The sequence below is a fragment of the Choristoneura fumiferana genome, chromosome 29, assembly GCF_025370935.1.
Source record: "Choristoneura fumiferana chromosome 29, NRCan_CFum_1, whole genome shotgun sequence".
Taxonomy (NCBI): domain Eukaryota; kingdom Metazoa; phylum Arthropoda; class Insecta; order Lepidoptera; family Tortricidae; genus Choristoneura; species Choristoneura fumiferana.
In genome coordinates this window covers 10,088,797-10,114,180 of record NC_133500.1, presented here as the reverse complement: position 1 = coordinate 10,114,180, position 25,384 = coordinate 10,088,797, and the positions used below count along the sequence as shown (strand labels likewise).

The following is a 25,384-nucleotide window of genomic DNA, read 5'->3' as shown; positions in this document are numbered from 1 at the left end:
ACAGCTCCTGATTTTGCCATATCTTAATCCATACTAATATTATACTATTATACTTTATATACTAATATTATAAATGAGAAAGTAACTCTGTCTGTCTGTTACGCTTTCACGCAAAAACCGTTTAACCGATTTAAATGAAATTTGGTACAGAGATAGAATAGGCCATGGGAAAAAACATAGGCTCTTTTATCACGAAAAAGAGGCTTTAAGGGGTTGAAAACATCGTGAGGAAACCTGCACAAACCTGCGAAGCAATTCAATGGTGCGTGTGAAGTTCCCAATCCGCGCTGGCCCGCGTGGGAACTATGGCCCAAGCCCTCTTGTTCTGAGAGGAGGCCTGTGCCCAGCAGTGGGACGTATATAGGCTGGGATGATGATGATGATGATGAAGGGGTTGAAATAGGGGGTGAAAGTTTATATGGTGGAAGTTTGTCGCTGTCGGAAATAAAACCATGAAACTTGGCATTTAGGCACTTAATAAGAAAGAAGTTGGTATGTATTTGAGCTTTTTTGAAAATTCGACCTGTGAGGGGATGAAATAGGGGATGAAAGTTCATATGGAAGGTCGTCATTATCGAAGATATATCGATATCGATGAATCTTTATTAAACTTGCCATTTGGGCACGTGATAAGAGATAAATAGGTATATTTTCGAGCATTTTTTTTTTAATTCTTCCTGTGTGCGGGTGAAATAGGGGTGAATGATTGTAGCTTTTGATTGCGTTAACTTAGAAGTTCGATTTTTTCACAGCTTCCGGGACTATTGACCTGAGTTTAGGGTTTTAATTTCAACTCTATACATACTCCGCACGTTTACGGGATAAAGGGTCTTGACAGACAGACGGACGGACGGACAGCAAAGTAATCCTATAAGGGTTCCATTTTTCCTTTTGAGGTACGGAACCCTAAAAAACATTTTTCATACCTACCTACTTGAAAATATGGGGATGAAAGTTTGTAAGGAATTCCAAACAAATGTACTATAAGCATATTTATCGGAAATATGTGTAGCTATGCTTAGTAACAATGCCGTCTTAATTATAATCCTACCCTCCTAATTTACAATAAATGACATAAGATGTCAAGAGCTCACTATGAAGAATTAGTCCTTTTTTGTTGGCAGGGTAGAATACACGTCGTATTGCTAAAATGTGGCTACCCGCAAAATATTTATGTTTTACCATAGAATGGAAGAACAAAAAAAATTTGTTTAGATATAAAGCAATGTATTAAAACAGGTTATTTTCAGTAAACCGTAGAAGTTTCTATGTGCTATTATTGGCAGAATAGGTACCCTAAATAAATTAAATAAGTACTTTCTAAAGTTATTATTCCACGCGTGCGAAGTCGCGGGCAAAAGCTAGTATTATTATGAAAATATAGATAAACAGATAGTGTTTAGCGACGAGAAAATTTAAATCGGTTGAAAATTGGATTTATATTGATTTTTTGAAAAATCTATATACCTGTTTCGTTCTCAAACGCTTTTCTCTATGTATCAAGTATGTGACGTTACATGCCAGTATGTCTTTCTCTGTCTAATCTTGAATTTCAAACCTTAATAACTTTGTTATTTGTAAAGGTAGCTGAAAAATTGATTTTCTATTCGATAACAGGAATTGTGTACTTAGTTTTAATTTATAAAACATATACAAAATAGTCAAATACCGTATTGCAATCGTACACAATTGCATCAAATGATAAATTAATAAAAACCCACATTAAGTATTTTATAGTACAGATGAATATTGATTTAGCTTAATGAGGGCTATCGTTTTTTGTCCCACTAGATGGCGCACTGTTGCGTGAGGTTTTTAAGTATGGCTTTCAAAGTATGCTATTACGGGCGTGAAAACAAAGTTTAGATTAAAATCATATTTAATACACCTTTAAACCGTACCATAAAAATATCGAGCATGCCACAGTATTGCATAGTCCCCGTTTTGTTCGGAAAAAAGGGAGGACAAAGGTTTCCGAAAGACAAAACTGTCTCAAAACACAGACATTCATTGCCACGGAACGCATATTTGCCATAATTAATTCAAGATATTGCAAAATATTCACAAAATTAGTCTAATTATAAATAAACCCGCATAGCTCACCCAAAAACTATGAGATTTGACATTTCGGAGACCTCACGCTACACTAGCGCCTCTAGTGGCGAATTCATACGCGATAGCCCTCATTGAATGTGCATTCACTGAACCTTTTAACTTCTGGAGCATACGTTAAGTAAGACTCGATATTTTGTTTAAATTCTCTTCATGTGCCAATTAGATAGATCATTTCAAAACAAAGAGATTTCCACAATTTTTACACTCTTTATTTAATACGCTTGCAATGTAGATCTACATAGATTGGGTAGAATATCACTTTGGTCTTATGAATATAATTTTACCATAAAAGTGGGGGAAAAATACAGTATGGCAACATTTTCTTAAAGCATTGAATTGAGGCGTTTTTTATTTCTTTTGAAGCAAAGAACGACCTATAAATAGATAATATCAGCGTTTTACCTTACAATAAAACGCTTATTAAATACTTACCTTATTCGAAGCCTACCAATATAATGAGAGAAGCGTTTCCGTTTCCCTTAAACATCATATAATTTGTCTACATTTCCGTTATATATACCACCCCCCCTCCACTGCCAGCCCGGCGAGCAAGCATTCTTGTGATCAGCTGCTCGGTCTTTGCCTCATTGCGGCTCTTATTTCGCCAGGCAGGGGTTATTTGGTAGGCTTCGAATAAGGTAAGTATTTAATAAGCGTTTTATTGTAAGGTAAAACGCTGATATTAAATTCTTGACCGTTATTCGAAGCCTACCAATATAATGAGACGTGTTTGTTATCGTCTGGCGGTGGAGGATAAACGCCAATGTGACTTCTAGATGAGAGAAACATTCGCATATTAGAACTATTCAGCACTTACTAACGTGATTAGCAAGCCATGTACCTATCTATATATGTGTAGGTTAAAAAGGGGTGACAGTCTGACAGAACAAACTATGAATCAAGTAAATAAATCGCTTTAATCACATTTATAACTCAAGTATCATTATTATGACAGATTCTAGATTTAAGAACTTCATCTCACATAGAAAACCTGAATAAATCGTTTTATTTAGTACGTTATCAATCAAACAATTGCAAAGATTAAGTATACCCATTGGGTGACAAACGAAAATTATACACCTTCAAACAAATTACTCAAATTGTTCACATTATGATCAGCGCGAGAAATTTCTCGACGGTAAAATCGTCTAAAAGTGTCTTCTGAGCGCCAATTTCCTTGTTGCAAAATAGAATCTAGGGGAAAATTATCGATCCAATTTCTAGAAGCTACTGCAGCTCGTACACTACCAGGGGTTGCCTCGATACCAGCTTCACGTAGCAATGATTTAACCCATCCCGCTATGATAGTACGGGAAGCTTCTCTTGGCTTACCAATTACGGTGAGGAAGAGTTTTGAACTCTTGCAAACCTCTCGTCGTTGTCGAGAAATTTCAATTAGTTGCTTTATCCAATAAATCGCATCTGCTTGATTACACTGAGTATTTGGAAGAAGCTTCCAACCAGATTGTCTAGTGTCTGACGAATCTGTCTTTGATCCGAATCTTGGCCACAAAATGATGTGACTGCCCATATCAGTCATATGATCGGAGTCAATGCATAACAATGTGAGATCATGTACCCTTCGCCCCGAGCATAAGAGCAATAGAGCAGCAGTATGCCTTGCGACTTCATATAGGTTGTCCTGTTGAAACTTTCGACTTGATAAGAAGAGTACTAGATTAGCAACATCCCATATTGGAGGCTTTGGCTCTTTTGGTTTCTGTAAGGCGATAGCTTTAAGTACCTGTTTGACCAGCTTGTGGGAACTAAGGGCCTCTGATTTATCGGCATCGCAAAGTGACGAGACTACTGATTTGTGTACTAGAATGGTACTATAAGCTAAGCCCTCTTTTGGTGAAGGTCTGATAGAAAACGGGCTAAAGAGGATCCCGTAGGTGATGAAATGTTTAAGTCATTATCATGAGCCCAACGGCACCATCTATTCCATGCGACTTTGTACGTCTTTTAAAGTCGATGGTCGCCAACTTGATAAGAGCAAAGATTTCTGCTCAGGTGACCAGTCTGTTAAATTCCCAGACCACCCCCACATCTCCAAACCTCCAGCGTCATCTCCATCACCTTGGCTGGTGGAATCCCGGTCGACAGGTCTAGCAAGACTTCTGGAAGGTTCCATATTGTATGTGGGGGGCTCATGGCTCGACTCTTCAAGTCTGCTCTCCAAAAAACTAGTTTCCATTTGGGGACTACTATTAAGTATGTTCCCTTGGCTTGGTTCAGGTGATGAAGAACCCTGGGAATTAAACATGGTGGTGGGAAGATCCATGCCAACTTGAAGGTCCATGGTTGACTTAGTGCATCGCAAAACGCTGCTTGTTTGTCGTTCTGATCTATTGAGCAATATTTTGACACGACGTGCGCTGCCTGTGACGCAAACAGATCTATTTCCGGCGTTCCCCATTTGTGAAAAATCGGCCTTGTGGCTTTTGGCAGTAAGTGCCATTCCGGGGGAACTTTTAGCCTTGAAAGATGATCGGCTTCGACGTTGTATAAGCCAGGAAGGTGAAAGACTCGCATCTGGATCTGATACGTATCCAGCAGGCGGTAAATTTGGTAAGTATGTTCCATGAGCGCCTCCGACCGAGTGCCGCCTTCGTTTCTTAGATAAGCCACAACTGTTTGGCTGTCGCTCTGAATTAGCAATGATGCCTTGTACAAATCGAAATGAGCCAGTTGCAATATTTTGATGATAGCTAACATCTCCTTTCTGTTGCCATGTAGTTTCTTTTCTGAGGTTGACCAAGGCCCCGATAGATGAGCGTCGTTTAACTTCCCGCCCAAGCAATATCCGAAGCATCGGTCGTTAAATAGTGCGTGGGTGGGGGGATTTGTATTGGTGACGACTCTTGGCAATTTCGCATCCACCATTCCATTTCGTTCAGGACTTCCCTGGGCAGGGGAAACTGCTTCCTGGGGTTTTGATAAAGATGTCGATTTATCATTACTTGTAGGAACCGATAGTTCAGGCGTCCCCTTGGTACAACGAAACTGGCAAAGTTCAGCATCCCTGCCAGTGATTGGATTTCCCTGAGAGTACCTGTCTTGGCACTGAGGTATCTGGATACAGATTCTTGAATCTTGTTTATTTTCCTCTCGGGAGGCTCTTTTTGTCCAGCCAAGGATTCCATACCACACCTAAGTACTCCAGATGAGTCTGGGGAATAAGAACTGATTTCTCCCAGTTTATCTGCCAACCCAGTTGTTGCAGCATGTTTATTGTTATATCTACTTGGGTCCCGAGAATATGGGGATTTTGGTGAGCAATCAAATAATCGTCTAAATAGACCAGAATTCTTATTCCCTGTTCTCTTAGTTTTTGTGCAATCCAGTTTGAGATTGAGGCGAAAACCCTCGGTGCCGAACTTAAGCCAAATGGAAGACACGTCATTTGCAAAAGTTGACCCTGGTAAATGAGTCGAAGGAATCTTCTGTGACTTTGCGTTACTGGAATGTGAAAGTAAGCCTGCGAGAGATCTATTTTGACAAGCCAGTCCTCGTTTTGTAAAAAGTGCGGAATTTTTGCCACGTTTATGAGGCGAAATTTCTCGGTTTGCACAAACCAATTTAGGGCTCGCAGGTTGAAAATGGGCCTCAGAGAACCGTCCCCTTTTTCTACCAGGAACAATTTGGACAGGAAACTGGGGCTCTCTGTCGCTACCTCTAAGGCACCCTGATCCTTTAGTTTTTGTATGGCATTTGTCATTTCTGGTGATGACGGGGTTGTGAAATTGTCGTCTTGAAACGAGATTATCAGTGGTGGAATTTCTACAAATGGAATGCGATATCCCTTGATTACTTTTAAAATAAATGGCGGGGCGTTCCAATCTTTCCACTGGTTGTAAAAGTTTTGTACTTGACCCGCTTGGAAGGTCCTCGAGTCAAAATCGCCTCCGTTTACCAGCTCTGTCCTTGTAGGCTGGTGACGCCCCACGTTTGGTACCACGTGGTTGTTGTCCGCCCTTATTTGCCCGCCAATTCTTGGACGGTAGCTAGTGTTATCGTGGCGTGGATGCACTCTTTGGCCCCCACCATTGTTTGTTCCTTGCGCAGGACAATAGTGACAATAGCTGGGAGCCTGCCCATGCGACGAATAATGATTGCACGTACCCTGCGCGGGTGCGATATGAGAAGGGTCACGCCTTCTATTTTGGAAATTAAAGCCTTGCGCAGGCATAACACGAGCATTCGACCCCTGCGCGGGGCGATGTGTATTTCCACTGCTACCTGCTTGCGCAGCAGAAGCACTTGTGGTAGGTTTTTGTGAAGGGTAGAAAACTTTCCTTTTTTTTTTTTTTTTTTTTTTTTTTTTTTTTTTATTTATTTAGAAACAAACAGTCTTTCACAATAATTTTGCATTTTAGCTAAAGCTAGGAATTAGTTTTATATAAATAGACCTATAGTTCCCTTTAAAATATTAAGTACAGATAACTTTTGTTAAAAAAAATATGAAAAATATGAAAATATGAAACACGTTTAAACGTTCAACCTATACCTAAGCACTATTAAGATCATCAATTATCTTAAGCCCATATACACACACATATACATGCATATATAAATATCTACTTCAATAAATCTCTAATACATTTTTTAAATACATCCAACGAGCTGCAAAACAAATCTGCACTCATACAACTATCATTATACAGTTTGCATACACGTCTCAAGTACGAGAATTGCGCATGCCTGGTTCTATGTTTCTGTACACTAAACAACGCCCTTTTACGGCAGCTGCGTTCGTTTTTCCGGGGGACGCGAATGTTCACACCATTCAGTAGTTCAGGGGCATCTATCAGGTTATTCAAAATCTTAAAAAGTGTAAACAAATCGGTACATGACCGTCTGACGGTCAGAGGCTGAATGCTGTGGCGTATAGCTGACGATACATAATCAACGTATTGTCGACCTGTTCTGAACTCCAGGGCCTTTACGAACTTCCTTTGCACCTTTTCTATTCTATCCTTATGGACTTGGTAATGAGGATTCCACACGACCGACGCAAATTCTAAGCGACTACGCACGTAACTATTAAATAACAATTTATATGTAGCAGGTTGTTTAAATGGCTTGCCCACGCGGAGAATAAATCCTAGCTGTCTATAAGCCATTTTTAAGATATGGTCTATGTGAGGATTGAAAGTAAATTTGGAGTCCATTATGACCCCCAAATCACGTATCTCATGAACCCTGTTTAACTTATTGCTGCATATCTCATATTCATAAATTATCGGGTTCTTTTTCCTGGTAAACGTTATCACCGAACATTTTTTAGCATTTAAAAATAAACTATTTTGATTACAATACCTCTCAAAATTAGTTAAATCTTTCTGCAAAAGTTCGCATTCAGATAGGCTTTTAACAACTCTGAGTATTTTTGTATCATCCGCATAAAGTAGAGCACTAGAGTAACATAAAGCAGTGGTAATGTCATTAATATAAAGAGTGAACAATAATGGTCCCAAATGGGAACCCTGCGGTACCCCTGAATAAGCCTCTCTATACACAGATGAATGCCCGCCCAGCACAACAGCCTGCGACCGATTTTCCACGTATGATTTAATCCAGCGAAATAGGTCCCCATGCACACCGAGACTCCAAAGCTTAAGTAGTAATGTATTAAAAGATATTTTATCAAATGCCTTAGCAAAATCCGTGTAAACAACGTCTACTTGCAAATTACCATCCATGGCGTCACGGACCACCTCGCTGAATAAAAGAAGGTTACTCTCCACACTTCTACCTTTATAAAAACCATGTTGTTTAGGGTTGATGTGGCGACGGATGACATTAGTTAGTTGGTCGGTGACTATTTTCTCCAATATTTTACCAAACTGACAGAGTTTTGATATGGGTCTATATTTTTCTATGTCATGGCTTATCGAACCCTTCGGAATTGGTGTGATCCATGCTTTTTTCCAGATTGTAGGAAAATGACCCTCCGTGACAGATCTTAAAAAGATAATTGTGATCGGTTTAACTAAGGTAGCAGCGCATTTTCCGTACTCCTCCCGATTTTTCTAGCGCGGCAGTAAAAGCCTGTGGTTCAAATAAGCTTGACGCTGTAGGTGGTATTTTTCGGAGGGTAGATTTATGTAATGGGTCTTTGACAGCTCTTAAAATCTGCTCCCGTCTTTGTTGGACAATATCAGCTCTGTGACCACACACAAGCTGTAAAGTATCGGCAGAGACTTTGTGAAAATCCCCCGTATCAAAGAGCCCTTCCAATTTATCCTTTATCTGCGAGAAAGACAATTCACCAGAGCTACGGGCCCAGTTAAGATATTCACGAATATTTTTCTCGATAGCCTCTTTCTGCTTTAATAAGGCGAACGTAATTGCGGCGTAAGACCTTTCCGTGTAAGATAGAGACTTGGACACATCATAGGCTACAACTTCTTCATTCGTTTCTAGCTCAACGAATCCCGGGGAATGAGTATACAACTTTTGTACATCCAAGTAACGAACCTCAGACCAGGCTTTATTTGTGAACCTATTTAACTTTTGCAAGGCTTCTAAATAATTATCTGGAGTTTTAGGAATTGCGGGCTCCTTAAGACTGGTTTCCAGATTTATAAAGAAATCTGACGCCGGTGCAGGCTCTTCGGAGACACCGACAGTTGATTGAAATAAATCACCGCTAACATTATGATCAACATAATCTGAGTCATGAGGGTACTTGGGGTACTAGAATTAGGATACTGTACTATGTTGCGTAGCTCGCTTACCTCTTTTGCTAATTTTCTCAGCACGCGATTTGATTTACTTGCACGACGACGTCTTCGGCGTTGCTTTTTCTTTGCCGACGAGTTACTACTCGAACTCGATGAGGAAGAAGAGGAACTAGAGCTCGAAACTGACTTTTCTCTAGTTTCGTCAACACTTCCTTTGCGTGAATCACTCATTATTGCTGCAAAAGGAGGTTAATGCTGCACACACATACACACGCACAATAACGGTAATCAAATTCAATTAAGTAGACAAAAATTACTTATTCAAGAACGAACGGGAAATTCCGTTATTTCAAATTGAAAAATCGAAATCAAGTACTGTACAAAAGATTAAATGCCGCTAAATATTTTACCATCAGCGGCTAAATATTATTTCTATTCGATAGAAATTATTACTAAAAAATATTACTCGGATTAAAAACTTACGATACGATGATAGCAACGGTCCTTTTATCACTTTTAAGTAAGAAGAATAATAGTTGATGTCTTCAGACTAGACAAGACTCACGACCGTTCACGGCGGGAAACAAAACGCCAATGAGGCAAAGACCGAGCAGCTGATCACAAGAATGCTTGCTCGCCGGGCTGGCAGTGGAGGGGGGGTGGTATATATAACGGAAATGTAGACAAATTATATGATGTTTAAGGGAAACGGAAACGCTTCTCTCATTATATTGGTAGGCTTCGAATAACGGTCAAGAATTTAATACAAAAAAGGTTTGGAAAAACGTCTTTAAAATGTCACATGCTCGGATGGAAATGACGAAAAACCTAAGATAATTTTATAACCTCCGCATTTGTTTACTTGTTAAATTTTTAAGCAATGAATTAATATAAACACAATGTTTAAAGCGGTTTTTAAACGCTATATTGTGAGTCAGAACTTAAAAGTATTCAGAGCACCGAATCCCTCATACATCAGGCGAATACACTTAACTCCTGGTGAATTACATTACCATTTGTATTTTATATCCGAAATTCTCATTTGTTTCAAAACCACTAACTTTTAAAGTTTATTTGCAGCTCTTAAGCATGGCGAATACGAATGGCAAGATCCTAAATCTGAAGACGAAGTGTAAGTATCATAATTATTGTGTAACTATTTAATAAATTAGAGCTAGAAATCTTGTAAAAAATATGCATCAATTAGTGTAAAATTATTAGTAATTCTGTGTTATTTATTATTTTTTAGTGTAAATATTGTTTATGTAACCAAAGATGGCAAAAAACATCCAGTGAAAGGTAAAGTTGGGGACAATGCACTGTATTTAGCTCATCGATATGGAATTGAAATGGAAGGTATGTTCTATTTATATACTTTACAGTATATTTTTTTCTGAATGGTCTCTCCATATAATACTAAAAGTCGTCATCATCATTTCTGCCCTATAATACACACCACTACTCACAGAATGAGATAATTTGAGTTCCATTTGCCGTGCAAATAGGGAATTTAAATTAAATACACTATTGATTGAAAGTTCTCCAGTGGCGACCGCGAACCGGACTTCGTTGGCAGGCCTCCCACTAGGTTGACTGACGACATCTTGAGAATTGCGGGTAACCGGTAGATGCAAGTGGCGAGTTGTTGTTCATTGTAGCATTCTAAGGGGGAGGCCTTTGTTTAGCAGTGGACGTCTTCTCTTCTGGCTGATGATGATGACACTATTGATTGAACTGCGGCGAGTAAGAGTAGCAAACGCTACAAGCCCCTCGCATCTAGGTGCCACCAACGTTTGTGATAATAAAAAAAACAAGTTAGATAGAATCATGATAATATTTTTCAAATCAATGTAGTGCAATATTGCCACCATAAAACCAAAGAAAGTGATGGTATCAAAATTATCACTATAATATTTTATTTAATACTATAAACTTGAAGCAAATCAAGGGCTCCATGATAAAATTTGCTACAGGCCCTGCGCTGGCTTATTCTGGCTCTGATTCTAATATAAATAATTTTAATCTTATATGCTTCAGGTGCGTGTGAAGCATCACTGGCATGTACAACCTGTCATGTGTATGTAAATGACAAGTTCCTGGACCAGTTGCCACCTTCAGAAGAGAAAGAAGATGACTTACTAGACATGGCACCGTTTCTAAAGGAAAATTCTAGATTAGGTAAGTATCATTAAAACAAATCAAAGCATAAAAATAAACTATTCAAAATTATTGTTTTTTTTTAAATGCATTTCTTGTGCACTAATTGCACCATCCAACCAATCCATTCGAAAACATTTATTGCTTGTATACCTATCTAATGTTTCACCATAGTGCATAGATTACTAGTCTGAGCTGTCAATAGGGTAGCTAGGGGTCGGCAATTAGTTTTTAATAGGGTCCGAGAATGCTGTTTAAAATTTTATCAAGGTCTAGAATTTTTTTTGTGATAAAGTATTTATTTATTCATATGCAAATAAATAACACATACACTATACAAAAAAAGTAGCTAAGTAGGTTAATTAGTCTCAAAAGTGACATTGACGGTCTTGGGCTAGACACTTGGTGGTCCGAGGCTAGGCCTTCCGCGGTCGGGATGAGGACCGCGGTCCGCCTATAGTCGACCCTTGGACTATACAGAGTTATTGGTAATTCGACGTATTCGCGTTAGGAGGTGATAGGGGTGACTATTTGCGATAATTTTAAACCCCATATGCATTAAGCAAAATTTAACCATTTTTGAGTTATACGTCGAACGTATTCCCAAATACGTCGAATTATCAATAACCCTGTATATTTTGGACACATGTTTTCTCGTCTTAATTAAACATAAAAATATTAATAAATAAAATCCTTAGTAATACTTATTATAAATGCAAAAGTAACTCTTATCCGTTACCTTTTCACGATTAAACCGCTGAACTGACTTAGATGAAATTTGTTATGCAATTTAGTTAACCCTAAAAGAACGTAGGATAGTTTTTGTCTCAGAAAATTGCATAGTTCTTGCGGCATAGCGATAAACGAATTCGTCACAGACAGGCAAAGCTAGTTTTATAAAATAAAATAAAAGCTTTTTTTTTGTTGTGAGGTTGTGAGGGAGGCAAACGAGGAAGCGGGTCATCTGATAGTTAGTTTAACTTTAAATTTTCTTATATTTTCAGGTTGTCAAATAACTCTAACCAAGGATTTAGAAGGCATGGAATTGCAACTTCCGAAAGCGACTCGAAACTTTTATGTGGACGGACATAAGCCCACACCCCACTGATGAGTAGAAAACAAAATAATTTGGTAAATTTACGATCAGTTGATTCATCTTTGAAAATACTCATGTTCACATAATTTTTGGCAACTCATTTAAAATTAGAATGATATTTTAAATGGATTGATGTGGCTCTTGTGAAATAAATTGAGAACCTAGAGTTAGAGCCTTGGTACAGTCAAGGAAAATGAATCGCGTACAGTTAAAAGGTCATCAGACTGCGACATTAGAGCCACCCGGCACCCGACCAGCACCGCCTCGACTTTCGGCGTCCACTCGTTGTCGACTAGTGGTCCACGCACGGACGGCGTGTTGACAACGAGTGGACCTCGCGTGGTCAACGAGTGAACGTCGCGGTGTCAACGATTGGACGTCTCGTGGTCCTCGAATTTCCGAGTAGTTTTTCCTCGAATTTACTATTGTGAAATGAGGGTGGGGAGCGCCGCGCCGGCCGCGCGCGGTTCACGCGAGGCCAGCGTACGAGCAGGGAGCTATCACCGAGTGGTCTACTCGCCGTCCGCGCGTGGAGCGTGGACACGAGCGAGCGAGGCGATCCGGTGATACTACGGAGTTGATCTAGCGAGCGCATGCCCATACAAATCCATGTAAAGATTACTAACCACTTGCGGCGAGGCGGTGCTGATCGGGTGCCGGGTGAATCTAATGAGCTGTGACCTAAAGTGAGAAAATGAAGTCTTTATAACTTTTACTCGTCCTGTGTAAAAACTTTTCACTACAACTATACCAGGGTAGAACTTTTGTGCAACTGATGTCATTAATGCTGTCATAATGCTTCTACGCCGTTATCAATAGAGTCGTGTTCAGATATTTTTGATAAAATCTTTGCTCACAAGTTTATGACCTCGACTGTACGCGAGTCAATTTCCTCGACTACCTGAGTTTACCGTAATAATAATATCGCAATAATAGGCAAAGCCTTATTATTTTTGTTAAAAGCTTAATGGGACCTCCACATTACTGCACGAGTAAGCTGTGCTGTGATCAAAGAATACACGTTAGATTTTTAAAGTGTGTGCATCAATGACCAGGTCAATTGTTTTGATCTGCCCCTTGCATAGGAACTGAACGAGCACATGAGGCTGAGATGATCACCTGGAGTGTTCAGTCTCAACAAAAATAAGGAAAAAAAAGTTTGGACGAGTACATTCTAAAATTAGTAAAAAAAAAAAAAGTTCGTGTGGTACCATCCGTCTCCTTCTCGTATTAAATACTTACTATCAGCGTGAGCGGGACGGCACAATACGAAGTTCGAATTTTGAACGAGTAAGTTCGTGTACTTTAGATCGGCAGGCAGAATACGGCAGATTCTTGTAATGTCTTTAGATAAATTCGATATTTTGTTCCCATATTTTTTTCAGCAATCAAGAAGAAATCAACTGAGTACTCGCGTAAAAATATGAATCAGATATTACTATTTTTATTTACTGTTGGAAGAGACAGTTGAAAATTAGCAATGGATTTGTTATTTTTTTTTTTTATACAGTATAGGCTTGCGTTTGGCCACAATCACGCCTGATGGAAAGCGAGGATGAGGCCTAAGATGGAGCACGCTATTTGATCACAAGCAGCGCGTTATTGCACGAGTGTAACGTCCCATAATGTACAATTTTACGTTCTGTTGTTATATTGTTAATTAATGTAAGATATCTTGTACAAAAGTAGGTTAGTGAATAAAAAATCCAAACAGATAAAAGTTTTTATTTCGTTGTAGCGACTCTTAGCGACATCTAGTGAGCAAATATATAAACTTCAACATTCTGCTTCGCGCTTCTCAAATATCACTGCAATAATGAGTCTCTGTAGATAAATAAATTATTCCCTTGCATTCCTTTCGGCTTTTATCTTCAGCCATAACACCATAACATCTACCTTCTAACATCCATCTATATTCTATATAGTTACTCTTAAACTGTTCCTATCATGGCTCTCAATGTGTACCTTTAAGGACTGTCTATAGACGGTCTTGTATGTACACCTATCACAATATAGTATGTTTTGTTCAGGATAATGTTTCAGTTGATGACTTCTTAGCGCCGATTTGGCGGCACAACGGTAGCCGCAATCACCATAATCACAAGCATATGGTTTGTAATTAGTATGTATGCGGACATGAATTTTCAAATTGGGTGAATAGTTTGTAGAATAATCACAGAAGTCGCATTTTAGTTCTTTGTTCTGCAAATGGGTGTTTTTGTGCTGTCTGTAATGAGATAGTTTTCTAGTTCGATATCCACAAGTAAGGCAGGAGTATGTTTTTGTTTGTGGTGTGTTCGGGTGTTTGTGATACAGATGTTGTGTCATTTCGCGGTTGTTGTTAAACGTTGCAAGGCACACTTGACAGGAGCGGAGCAGGTTTTCTGAATGTTCTTTAACATGTTCTTTTAAACTTGCTATCAATTTGAACCGTTGCTTGCATATGTGGCATTTTATTTTACGGTTTCTTTTGTTGTTTTTGATGATGTTTTTCAAGGCGTTTGCGTTCTCAGGATGCTTGGTCTTCACATGGTGTCGTACGGTTTGTATCGTTGAGTATGTGAGGTCACAGAATTTACACACATACTTCCCAGAGTCATCTATTTCCTTGTACCATGTAGCTTGTGTTTCTAGAGAGTTCTGAAATAATAAAAGGTTCAATGAGTCTTGAGACCTGAGGCCATATTGTTCAACATGCAGACGGACATGGTAATATTTGCCATCTCTCTATCTTTAGCCATACATAGCTGTATAAGTATACCGTCTGACAGAAAGAAGTAGTGAAAAAGATTGTGATCCCAAGTGAGTTCGGCCATTCTCACTTTAGGTACCATTGACCTGTCTAATTACCGTTTACCGTACCTACCGTTTTTTTCCCGCATCAGCGACACGGTATTTTTAGACTTGAGTGCACAGATAAATGTAAATGGCAGCCATCCTTTTCTAGATGTGCAGTGCACTCACTCTCAGCGCCGTGTCGCTTTTGCATGAAAAAAAAGCGTAACGATAATTAATTAGACAGGTGCACGATAAAATGAGAATGACCGAGTTAGACACCAGTTTCACCACTGCCAAACATAAAATATCAGAAATCAATCAAAGATAAGTAAAACGGGTTTCTTAAATTCATGATAATTTTTTTGGTGTTCAAACTGTTTTAAACACTGTGTTTATTAAAATACATAGCAGGAGTAGTGTTTGATAAATTCGGCCATTGGGCCAGGTGAGTGAGGAAAAATTAAACAAAAAAATATCCTAATTGATTTTGTATACAGGTACAGTAAAGTAAAGAAAGATATTTAGTTATAATTCCATACTAATCTCTCATTGTCATGGTTTATTTAGTGGTTGGATTTTTGATGTATCATGGCTGAATTTTTGATGCCATTTTCGATCATTTATTTTATTACATTTACAGATCCTGTACTGTACCTACTGTAGATTACTGGAAACTGTATCAGAATATCCCATTACTACAAAATTGTGTGTATAAAAGTGATTTCAAGCAATCCTAACAATGATCTTAGAATATATTTTCATTTATCATTTTAATTCTATGTACCTAGTGAGTAATAAATAAATAAGTAATTTGTAAGTACTGAATTGGTTTAAACAACTTTCACAGATAGGAATTCAAAATTTATTCAGTAAACAGGCCGCAATGCAATGGGCACTTTGACACATCATTTTTTAAACTACCAGCGCTTTCGGAAAGACCATCATTGCCAAGAGGAATACACCGCAAGAAACTTGGCGTAAGGCTCCTTTTCATAACAGGAAACTGCAAAAGACCCAAGACAAACTTGCAGGCAAAAGCTACTATAAAAAAAATTACATTGCAATTTGATACTTACACAATCGAAGTCTTCTAGCTCTAAGTCACAGATAGAAGAATGAGAGCTGAATATTGGTGAATTATTGTAACCAGCCTGGTCCTTTTCCTGAAAAAATATATACAAATAATTTTAATTACAAAATATGATTATAAACGACCAAAAACTCAAAAATAGTCAAAAAGTAAGGAAATTAACAGTTCTTCGGCGGTATGCTCTACGAATAAGCTGAATTCGAGCAAGGGACAAGTAAAATAAATTAAACTTACCCTATCCTGAGTATCTAGAGTACTGTTGTCAACTAGAACATCATAGTTTGTGATCGAATTTGTACCAATTTTCTCACATAAAGGGTCCGTTTCAAAGGACTCATTATATTCTATCTTTATTTCTTCTTCATTCAAATGTTCGCTCATGTTAAAATACTTCACTGTGTCACTGGAAATTCACAAACAAATTCTTTCAATAATTAACGCTAGTCGCTAACAGCTGATTAGTACCTGACAGATAAGTTTATTGAACTCAATGTCGATCGTTCCATCCATGCAATGCAAGCAAACCATTGATGCAAAAAGTTTAATGTTACCTACAAATTACAAAAGAAGCTCAAAGAAATTTTCAAAGTGCTTTTTGTTTAATAATTAATTTGCATAAGAATTTTGCAATAATCCTACAGAAACTTTAATTAGAATAAAACATCACGAATTTTATTCTTTGTGGCAACATAAAAGCCGCGCCGTCGCCGTCCGCCCGCAGTTCATTCGCGTTGTTCGTTCATGCTTTCCATTCGTTCAATTCAATCAGTCTGCCCGCGACCGTCGTTTTGAGCAGTGGCTTACAGAGTTCTGTAGTATAGAAACGCGTTTCGGTGTGATTTGTGTTTTGTTTTGTGGTGCACGATGGCTTACAACGGAAGTGGTGGCAAGAGACTGTGCACAGGAACCGACCTCGACGTGGAAAGGGTAAGTTCCGCGTTAGAGCGCTGATTGTCACGCTCATATCACCGTCGACTGTAGCGTTTAGTCGAAAATGGCCGAGTTTAGCACTACGTTTCGTGTATCATGTTTTGTATTATCAGATCGGAACGCGTTGGTATTTCTTTGCAAAAGAGACTGATAAACGTTGATTAGGTTTCAGTGAATATTATTTAGTTGTTTGTTTAACAACATTCGCACGCATGTTCCATTGTTGATTTTGTAAAATTTGAGGTTACATCGGACTCGGATGTGAGTCGGATCTCGGTGGTTTTTCGCTTTCATTTTTGTGGTCTTTATTTTAGTGCGTGAAGCGTCTGGATTTTCACGTGGCGTGCGTTGCTAGTTTTTTTCCTTTGGTTTGTACAGAAATAGCCGCTTGCGAGGTGCTGTCAATTAATCTGACAGGGTAGACGGAGCTCGGTCATTACGTCGGGAGACGGCATTGTTATTTCTTGACATTCTACGCTGACACTGGAATCATATTGAGAAAATTTCGTCGTAAAATTGTACGGTTTGCGTAAATTTCTAATAAGAATTCTGACCTGGCTGAGTCAGCTTAAATCTGACAGTCATGATAGTGATAGGTTTGAGGGGAATAATAATAATAATAAATATGACAAGTCATCTTCAGCGTAATAAAAAAAAAACAATTAGGTACTTTATGGATCAATAAAAACAACTTCGAGCATGTTTTTTTTTATCTTCATTATTTTTTGACTATTTATTCGAAGCTAGGAAAGCACCTAAAATATTTTTTTTAGGTTCGCATGTATCCAACCCATAGACAAGTAAATTTAGATTTTGGATTAAGATTCTATTCTATTCGATAAGGCAAAAGCTAGGTACAAAAATATGTTACACGACTTTACTAACTTAATATTAAAGTTGGTGACTACACATAATATTTGCAATATTTACCGTATCGATATCTTTGTATTTAATTGACTGTACAAGTAGCATTTCGTCTTATTGCTACCGAGACCCTTAATTCATACCTATTCGTATACATAAAATTCTCGTGTCATTGAACTCTCGCGAAAAGACAATAGGTACCTTGTCTCAAACCGAATTATGTGTTAAAAAGGACGTTTCGAATTAAAAAAAAATAACAATCGTTATGACGTTATTACATCGCGTGTTTTCCACTTACGTATCACAAAGTACAGTCGGCTACATTAATATCTGCCACAGCGGAGCGTGCAAGAATATCTGACACGTCCTACCGGCGCTAGAAATAGATTCGTGTCAGATATTTATGCACGCTTTGTTCTGTCAGATATGAGATATGAATGTACCTACCAATTTTTTCGATCTGCGTAATGAGAATAACAATATTAACATTTTAAACGAAGCAATCTCCTGGACAATGAACTGAGGTGGGGACGATAAAAATGCATAATAATATGAACTCTGCAGTTTATCGTGTTTTCAATACTGTAATGTCTACGCATGTAATGGGTATAATTTAATTTATTGTCGTACCTAAAGACGCAACTTTTAATAGGCATCGAATTATAAAGTTTACTGGATATGGTACTTGACAACAACAACCAATTAACGTACTTTTAATTAACTGCCAAAACATGAATCCCCTTAAATTTCGTATTTAAATGGTGAGCTTTGACTGTGACTTCACTTATTTGCTAACTTAGTTGAATATTATATTTATCTGTTTAAAGCGACTAAAAATTTAATGTTAGTATGCATTAAAATATTTATCTGTTATTCAAAGTTAAAATAGCATTTTTATGGGCTTTGAGTCTTGGAATTATTGTCTAAACTTATCAACTACCTTATTGTCGTACAGTCGAAGAAACTAAATTACGTAGCGGGGTAACTTTTCACTCTAAATGTCATATATGTGCCATATATCTGCCAAAGGAACTATCGTAAAATTTATTAGTTTGTTGGACTGTACTTTGACATTTCGTCCTTTACTTTTAGCATTTGTATGTTGGCGCTTGTCAGTACATTCACCTGCACAAATATCTGACGCAACAAAGCGTCCGTAAATGTCAGATACGGACTCTATTCCTAGGGCCGGTAACGTGTCAGATATTTTTGTAGGCAAATATTTAATACACGGCGAAAAAGGCGTTACGTCGGCCGGCAGAAAAAAAGGGGGGCTACTACGAAATTCGAAAATCGAAGTTCGTATCTTGCTGTCTCTCTCACTCGTGTTTCATAATATAAGCGTCAGCGGGAAGGCAAGATACGAAGTTCGAATTCGTAGTAAGGGCTAGTTCTTATAATTTTTTTAAATACGCGAATCTAATTAGAGCGTGGCCGCGAAGTGGATTCCTGCGACTAGCGTGTTCTCTTTTCATTCAAGGGGGGCTACTACGAAATTCGAAGTTCGTATCGTACCGTACCGTCCCTATACGAAGTTCGAATTTTGCATTTCGTTGTATAGGGCTAGGTGACCACTTTGCTGCTAGCATATCGGCTGCGCAATTAACAGTGAACACAGTCGGCCAGCCAATACCGCCTTACCATAAGGGAACACGGGGCCCGTGTCCAGTGCCCCCCAGATCACGGGGCCCTTGAAAGGCCGATATATATTTACTTTTTTTTCAATCCAACGAAAAGTTATAATAGAATTTTCTCGAAAGAAAACCCGTAAGCCAGTATCTTAATCATATTTATAGGGTAAATCGTCAATTACTGGCCATCTTTTAATTTCCAAAAAAGGCCCAAGTTCTTGTGTGCCCCAGGGCCCGCATGGCCTAAGACGGCCCTGCAGTCATCTGCCTGCTGGGATCCAGTTCGCAGCTCAAGGACCCGCCAAGCGGCCTAGACATCGTCTATGAAGCAGCTGGTCTGGTGGTGACTATAAAGTAGCAAGTCGTCTAAGAAGCAACTGATTTAAGTTGCAAGTGGTCTAAGTAGCAAGTGCTCTAAGAAGCAACTAATGTAAGTAGCGCAGCTAGTGGTCTAAGAAGCAGCCTGTCCTAACCTGTTCGTAGCCTTTGGGTCATAGAATTATCGATGAACAGAGACCGACTAGACATTCGGGGAACTTTTTAGACCACTGGCTACTTAGACCAGTTGCTTCTTAGAGTACTTGCTACTTAGAACAGTTGCTTCTTAGAGCACTTGCTACATAGACCAGTTGCTTCTTAGAGCACTTGCTACTTAGAACAGTTGCTTATTAGAGCACTTGCTACTTAGACCAGCTGCTTTTTAGACGAAGTGATACTAACCTGCCAAGCGCAAAGTACACTATGCATTTGAATTTATCTTAAGCCTCATTTGCTCGTAGATTGTACGATGTAGATAAATACAGTGTCAGTTTGTCAGTTGCGGTGCATTGCCGTCGATGGTAGAAATTAAACTAAACAAACATGCACATTTCTTTCTACTTGTAAACGAATCTTTAAAAGGTATCAGATTTTAAGCGAACTATTTAATAATTTTGATTATATCAATAATTTACGGAAAGTTACGTAAATACGGCATCGGCCCCGTGTTCTAGTTAGTTCAAGTTTTTATGGATCGTAAAAAATACGTTAATCACTGCTTCCAGTAGCTGAAGTGTTTAAGTGGTTTTTAGTTTATTGTAGGTTATTTTAATGCTGTGTGTTTTTCATTTATTCGATAAAATCTTTGTAACTTTGATAATTTTTATAGGTATATATGTTAAATTATGTAACATATAAAATTATAAAACGGGACGAATTCAAATTATGTTGAAATATGCATGGAGGTCACGGAACTCTAATTTTCTATTAAATACGGTATTTGACTATTTTGTATGTGTTTTATAAATTAAAACTACACAATGCCTGTTATCGAATAGGGAAACCATTTTTAAGCTACCTTTATAAATAATAAAGTTATAAAGGTTTGAAATTCAAGATTAGACAGAGAAAGACATACTGGCATGTGACGTCACACGCCAGTATAGTAGCGCATAGAGAAAAGTGTTTGAGAAAGAGACAGGTATATAGATTTTTATAAATCCAATTTTCAACCGAATTATGTTTTCTTTTCGCTAAACACTGTCTGTATATCTATATTTTCATAATAATATTAAGATATGGCAAATTCAGAAGTTTTCAAATACCGTATTGTAAGGGAACGAAACGTAATGAGTGAAAGAGACAGAATGAGAGAAATACTGACGAATGAGCGAGATGCAAGATAGTTGAGGGATGTATGAGAGTGATAAAAGTAGGTTTTTTAGTATGTAAGAAAGAGATGTGAATAAATAGATCATGGTGGAATCTGAGTTTCAAGCCTTACAAAATAACTTAATACAGAACTGGAACGTATTACAATTATTGTGGATTTTGGATTCGTTTTAAAATGTCTAGATCAGACAGAGAGATACGATATGGACTATGAGGTCACATAACACGACGATTATAGGTACGGGGTGAAATTCTGGATGTGGTAGTGGCAGAATGAAAAGGTTGACCAGTTTTCAGATAAATTCGTTTACACGTTACTTGTGCAAGGTCCGCTCGGATTGCTACCACCATCTTGCTCGCTAATCCTGCCGTGAAGCAGCAGTGCTTGCACTGTTGTGTTTCGGTGTGGAGAGTAAGACAGCCGGTGAAATTACTGGCACGTGAGATATCCCATCTTAGGCCTCTAGGTTGGCAACGCGTCTGCAATACCCCTGGTGTTGCAGATGTTTATGGGCGGTGGTGATCTCTTACCATCAGGAGACCCACTTGCTCGTTTGCCATCCAGTGGAATGAAAAATAAAAAAGAGAAAACGTTGCAAGTACATGTTACCTTTTTGAATGACATTATGACGGAATATGTCATACTCGGTCGATATAGTAGTTATACTGAGCAAGCAAAAACAGACCTTAAGGTGGTCGACCTTTTCATTCCGCGACTACAGAAATTCGTGTCTCAAGCTCAATTTATGCTGGACCATATAATGCTCTCATTTGTTGAAATTAGTCTCATTAAATTTGGGATGTTTACTTAGGCCATGTGGGATATTCGGGATGTCAAAAGGGTATCCTCCTGAAGCCCACCATATAAATATTTTTTTTTTTTTTTACAAAGCAATTAGAATCTAATTGTTTCGAGAATAAAGTCAAACTTCCGTCAAACTGCCATGGTGTAAAACAATAGAAAAACAAAAGGACTTTGTTACATTGTCTTAGATTCCTTATTCCCTTGAACTTATTGTGTACATTCTATTGCACATTGGGCCGCACGAGGCTATTGAGTTAATTCCATTAATAATTATCTCAATGTTAACTGTTAATTATTCTCTTCTTAACAAAATAACGGTTGAATCAGATGTTCCTTCATGTAAAATTATTATCTGATCCTTATAAATTAGCATTTAACTAACTTACTTACCTACTGCCCAATATTAGACATGGTAGCATAGTGGTTTGGAAAAGCCGTGGTGGTCTAGTGGTTTGAACGATGGCTTCGCAAGCAGCGGATCACGTGTGATCCCGGATTCGCACCTCTAAGTTTTCCAGAATTTATGTGCAAAATTTGAAATTAGCACGAGCTTTACGGTGAAGGACATGGCGAGGCAACCTGCACATACCTGCGGAGTACTGGTGTGTGTGAAGTTGCCAATCCACACTAGGCCCGTGTGGGAACTACAACTCAAGCCCTGTCGTTCCGAGAGTAGGCCTGTACCCAACCCTGGGAAGTAAATGTTGGCTGAGAGGATAAAGACTCCAATTTGATTACCTATAACCGAGACGATACGAATTCTATTTTTGACATATTGATTTGGACTATTTCTGGAATACACACATATCCACATGTTGGTTAGACTGAGACCGTTCGAATTTCGCTTCATTTAAGATATCAGACTCAATGGAGTTTTCTTTTGAAGCTAGAGCTTTTTGAGCCATTTTAGCTTTCCCAGTACGCCATTTAAGAATAGAATCCCGATTTCCTTTACCATTGAACTGCCTTGCCGTGCGTATTCTGGTGTAAGGCATTACTGTCTGACGTACTCGGATCCACAATCTTTTTTACCACTTCTTTCTGTCACACGATAGGGTGACACCATTTACCGGCACGGACAATACCAGCCCGATATTTCATGTACACGCCCATACAGACTGGTGTCAAACTGACAAGTTTCTATGGGCGTGTACACGAAATATCATGTCGGTATTGTACGGCCGGGAAATAGTGTCACCCACACGATATAGGACGAGGGTAGAAAGAGATAGTGAATGCGATGGCGAGCTCCCGAGCGTTGGACAATACAGCCTGTCTATAAGCCAAATTTAATGTCCTTCGTGTTGCTGCACATGTATAAGTTCCCTTGACCAATTAATAGATAACTATTTTCGAACGCACAAAGACATTTTTAGAGTTCCTCCAAATGACGAACAGCTGTCCCTATTAATTTCGATCAAAAGCTTGACACTAAAAACATCCCAAATAATTTACCACGCATCAAACGTCCACGACGCGCCGAATTAATTAAATCTCGACTTTCCCGTTGACAATATGCGCAGTTCGGTTGGCGATAGGCTTGAAATTTTAAAAATAAAAAAGCAGCGTCTATGTATTGAAGGAAGACTTAGCATAGACAATAAAGATGTGATTTAAAACGGGCGCGTGACGCTGCGCTGAGGTGGAATTTGATTGTTTATGGTCGGACAAGTGTCGGCCTAATTGATTTCGGTTTTAGACTAGAGTGCCGGGTTCACATCAAAGCGGGAGTGATTAATTAATTGGTGCAATGCATTATGTATGAAGTTGCTGTGCATGCCGATCTTAGACTTTCCCGGAAGGGCTACGGCTGTGGCGATGACTGTTAGGTTAGATATTAAGGGATGCTGTGTTTCGTTTAATAATAAATATTTAAACTCAAGGAAACTTAAGAGTTGCAGTGATGAAATACGAAGTAGCAGAAGCAGTATCAATAAATGGCCAGGGTGTTTATATTAAAAATATAAACAAGGTTTTACAATTTACCTACGATCACATCTGTCGCCGCGGCACTTTGCCATTTTTTCCAAGATAAATAAGTTGCCTCAAACTATTTTGAGCAAAAAATCATATCGTTCGGTTGCGTCCTTTGCGACGGACAAACAAACAGTTTTGTTTGTATAATATTCGCAAGGATTGGTCATTTCAGAATTGTAGTTCCATGGATGGGAGTCCACGTTTCTTAAAGCGGAGGTATGGTGATTTGATTCCTCAGAAACTTCGAAGCTTCGTCCATGGAGCGGCGGAGTCGCGGTGACGTAGCAACTTCCAAAGTATATGGACATGGACACATACATAAAACTACTCTTTTTTATGTCTCACCATCATCATATCAGCCTGAAGTTGTCTGCCGCTGAAAGCTTTCCGCAAGGATCGGTTTTTTGCTAATGCGAATGACGGCTACGAACCGGAAGACGAAGCGTTGGCAGGCCTCCCACTAGGTGGACTGACGACATCGCGAGAGTTACGGGCAACCCGTGGCGAGTTGTTCAATGTGACAGCCTGAGGGCGAGGCCTTTGTTCAGCAGTGGACGTCTTCCTTGATGATGATGATGATGATATGAGGGCACTACGCCGCCACTGGACAGACGCTTATAAACTAGTAGGCTAAAATCCCGAATGTAGTAGTAGACCCCCCACCCCCCTTCCCAGTACTGTAAGCTAAACTAATGTTACTATCATGTATTATTCACGCTAATAATGTTACTTTGTACCAAATGCTGTAACCACTAATACAATATTATAACACTAACTAACCAGCTTTTACTAGATTAGGTTGGTATTATACGTAATGAACAACTAATGAGCATATAATATAGGTACTATTCGTATTAGGCAATGAAATTTATTGTGTATAATTGATTAGGAACTGAAGTCCGAAGGAAGACAGTTAAAAGAAAGAAAGAATCCATACTAATATTATAAATGCGGAAGTGTGTGTGTTCGTCTTTCGCGTCGAAATGGAGCGACGGGTCGACGTGATTTTTGGCATAGAGATAGTTTATGGGACAGAGAGTGACATAAGCTACTTTTTATCTCGGAAAAATGCACAGTACCCGAGGGAACAGCGCGCCATAACCGAATTCCACACGGGCGAAGCGCGGGTAAAAGCTAGTAATTTCAATATGCCAAATTTCGGCAAAAGGATTGTTTAATTTTTAACACTGACTACAGTTTTTGTTTAATTGCTATCCGACCTAACCTACATAATGTATATAAAATTTCAAGTCAATCCGACCGATAGAAAAATTTAACAAGTTACCGGCAGACCGATAGAAGTAGGTTATGACATGAAGATTGCCGCAGGTTCATGCAAGGGCCTACCTCAACTGGCGTACACACACGGATCTACACGCATGCACAGATATAGATTACACTAGAGTAACGCAATAGATTACACTAGATAACGCAAACACCTCAATCTGTATTAAAACCAACTGTTAACCACTTTTTTATATCTACTGTGACGTCTCGAGAGCGAATTAGCGATGTGAATTCCCCGATGTCCGCGCAAAATCGATTCAAATGCGCCGCCCGCCCGCGCCGTGGGGCTCGAGTCAGTCACTAGTCGTGATTAGT

General features: G+C 38.8%; 3 protein-coding genes across 4 annotated transcripts in view; 2 read left to right on the top strand and 1 right to left on the bottom strand.

The window, feature by feature from the left end:
• The first annotated feature begins 9,587 nt into the window (after positions 1-9,587).
• Fdx1 (Adrenodoxin-like protein 1, mitochondrial Ferredoxin 1) lies at positions 9,588-13,546 on the top strand. The gene is made up of 6 exons (XM_074109675.1): positions 9,588-9,803; positions 9,885-9,936; positions 10,054-10,160; positions 10,842-10,982; positions 11,966-12,092; positions 13,443-13,546. The coding sequence occupies exons 1-5, from the start codon at positions 9,704-9,706 to the stop codon at positions 12,067-12,069; spliced, it is 504 nt and encodes a 167-aa protein (XP_073965776.1). The 5' UTR covers positions 9,588-9,703; the 3' UTR covers positions 12,070-12,092; positions 13,443-13,546.
• A 221-nt stretch (positions 13,547-13,767) lies between these two features.
• Positions 13,768-16,422, bottom strand: LOC141444199 (uncharacterized). 2 transcript variants are annotated; one of them, XM_074109674.1, is made up of 4 exons: positions 16,160-16,422; positions 15,912-15,998; positions 14,924-15,037; positions 14,609-14,697 (listed from the first exon to the last, which is right to left on the bottom strand). In XM_074109674.1, the coding sequence occupies exons 1-3, from the start codon at positions 16,304-16,306 to the stop codon at positions 14,939-14,941; spliced, it is 333 nt and encodes a 110-aa protein (XP_073965775.1). In that variant the 5' UTR covers positions 16,307-16,422; the 3' UTR covers positions 14,609-14,697; positions 14,924-14,938. The 2 variants fall into 2 exon arrangements, with proteins under 2 accessions (XP_073965774.1, XP_073965775.1); XM_074109673.1 differs by lacking the exon at positions 14,924-15,037 and having other exon boundaries at positions 13,768-14,697.
• A 245-nt stretch (positions 16,423-16,667) lies between these two features.
• The window catches only part of sm (heterogeneous nuclear ribonucleoprotein L), a 455,512-nt gene continuing 446,795 nt past the window's right edge, over positions 16,668-25,384 (top strand). Inside the window, exon 1 of the mRNA XM_074109858.1 lies at positions 16,668-16,852. Coding sequence (XP_073965959.1) covers positions 16,790-16,852 — 63 coding nt within the window. The 5' untranslated portion in view covers positions 16,668-16,789. The remainder of the gene's footprint in view (positions 16,853-25,384) is intronic.

What these genes read in the sequence shown, in the direction of transcription:
- Fdx1 (XM_074109675.1), top strand. Translation starts at nt 9,704, where the DNA reads ATGTTTAAAGCGGTTTTTAAACGCTATATTGTGAGTCAGAACTTAAAA. An exon ending in GCGAATACACTTAACTCCTG is followed by an intron (nt 9,804 to 9,884) that starts GTGAATTACATT and finishes GTTTATTTGCAG; the next exon opens with CTCTTAAGCATGGCGAATAC. An exon ending in AAAGGAAAATTCTAGATTAG is followed by an intron (nt 10,983 to 11,965) that starts GTAAGTATCATT and finishes TTATATTTTCAG; the next exon opens with GTTGTCAAATAACTCTAACC.
- LOC141444199 (XM_074109673.1), bottom strand. Translation starts at nt 16,306, where the DNA reads ATGAGCGAACATTTGAATGAAGAAGAAATAAAGATAGAATATAATGAG. An exon ending in CTCTAGATACTCAGGATAGG is followed by an intron (nt 15,999 to 16,159) that starts GTAAGTTTAATT and finishes ATATTTTTTCAG; the next exon opens with GAAAAGGACCAGGCTGGTTA. An exon ending in AGCTAGAAGACTTCGATTGT is followed by an intron (nt 14,698 to 15,911) that starts GTAAGTATCAAA and finishes TTATTATTTCAG; the next exon opens with AACTCTCTAGAAACACAAGC.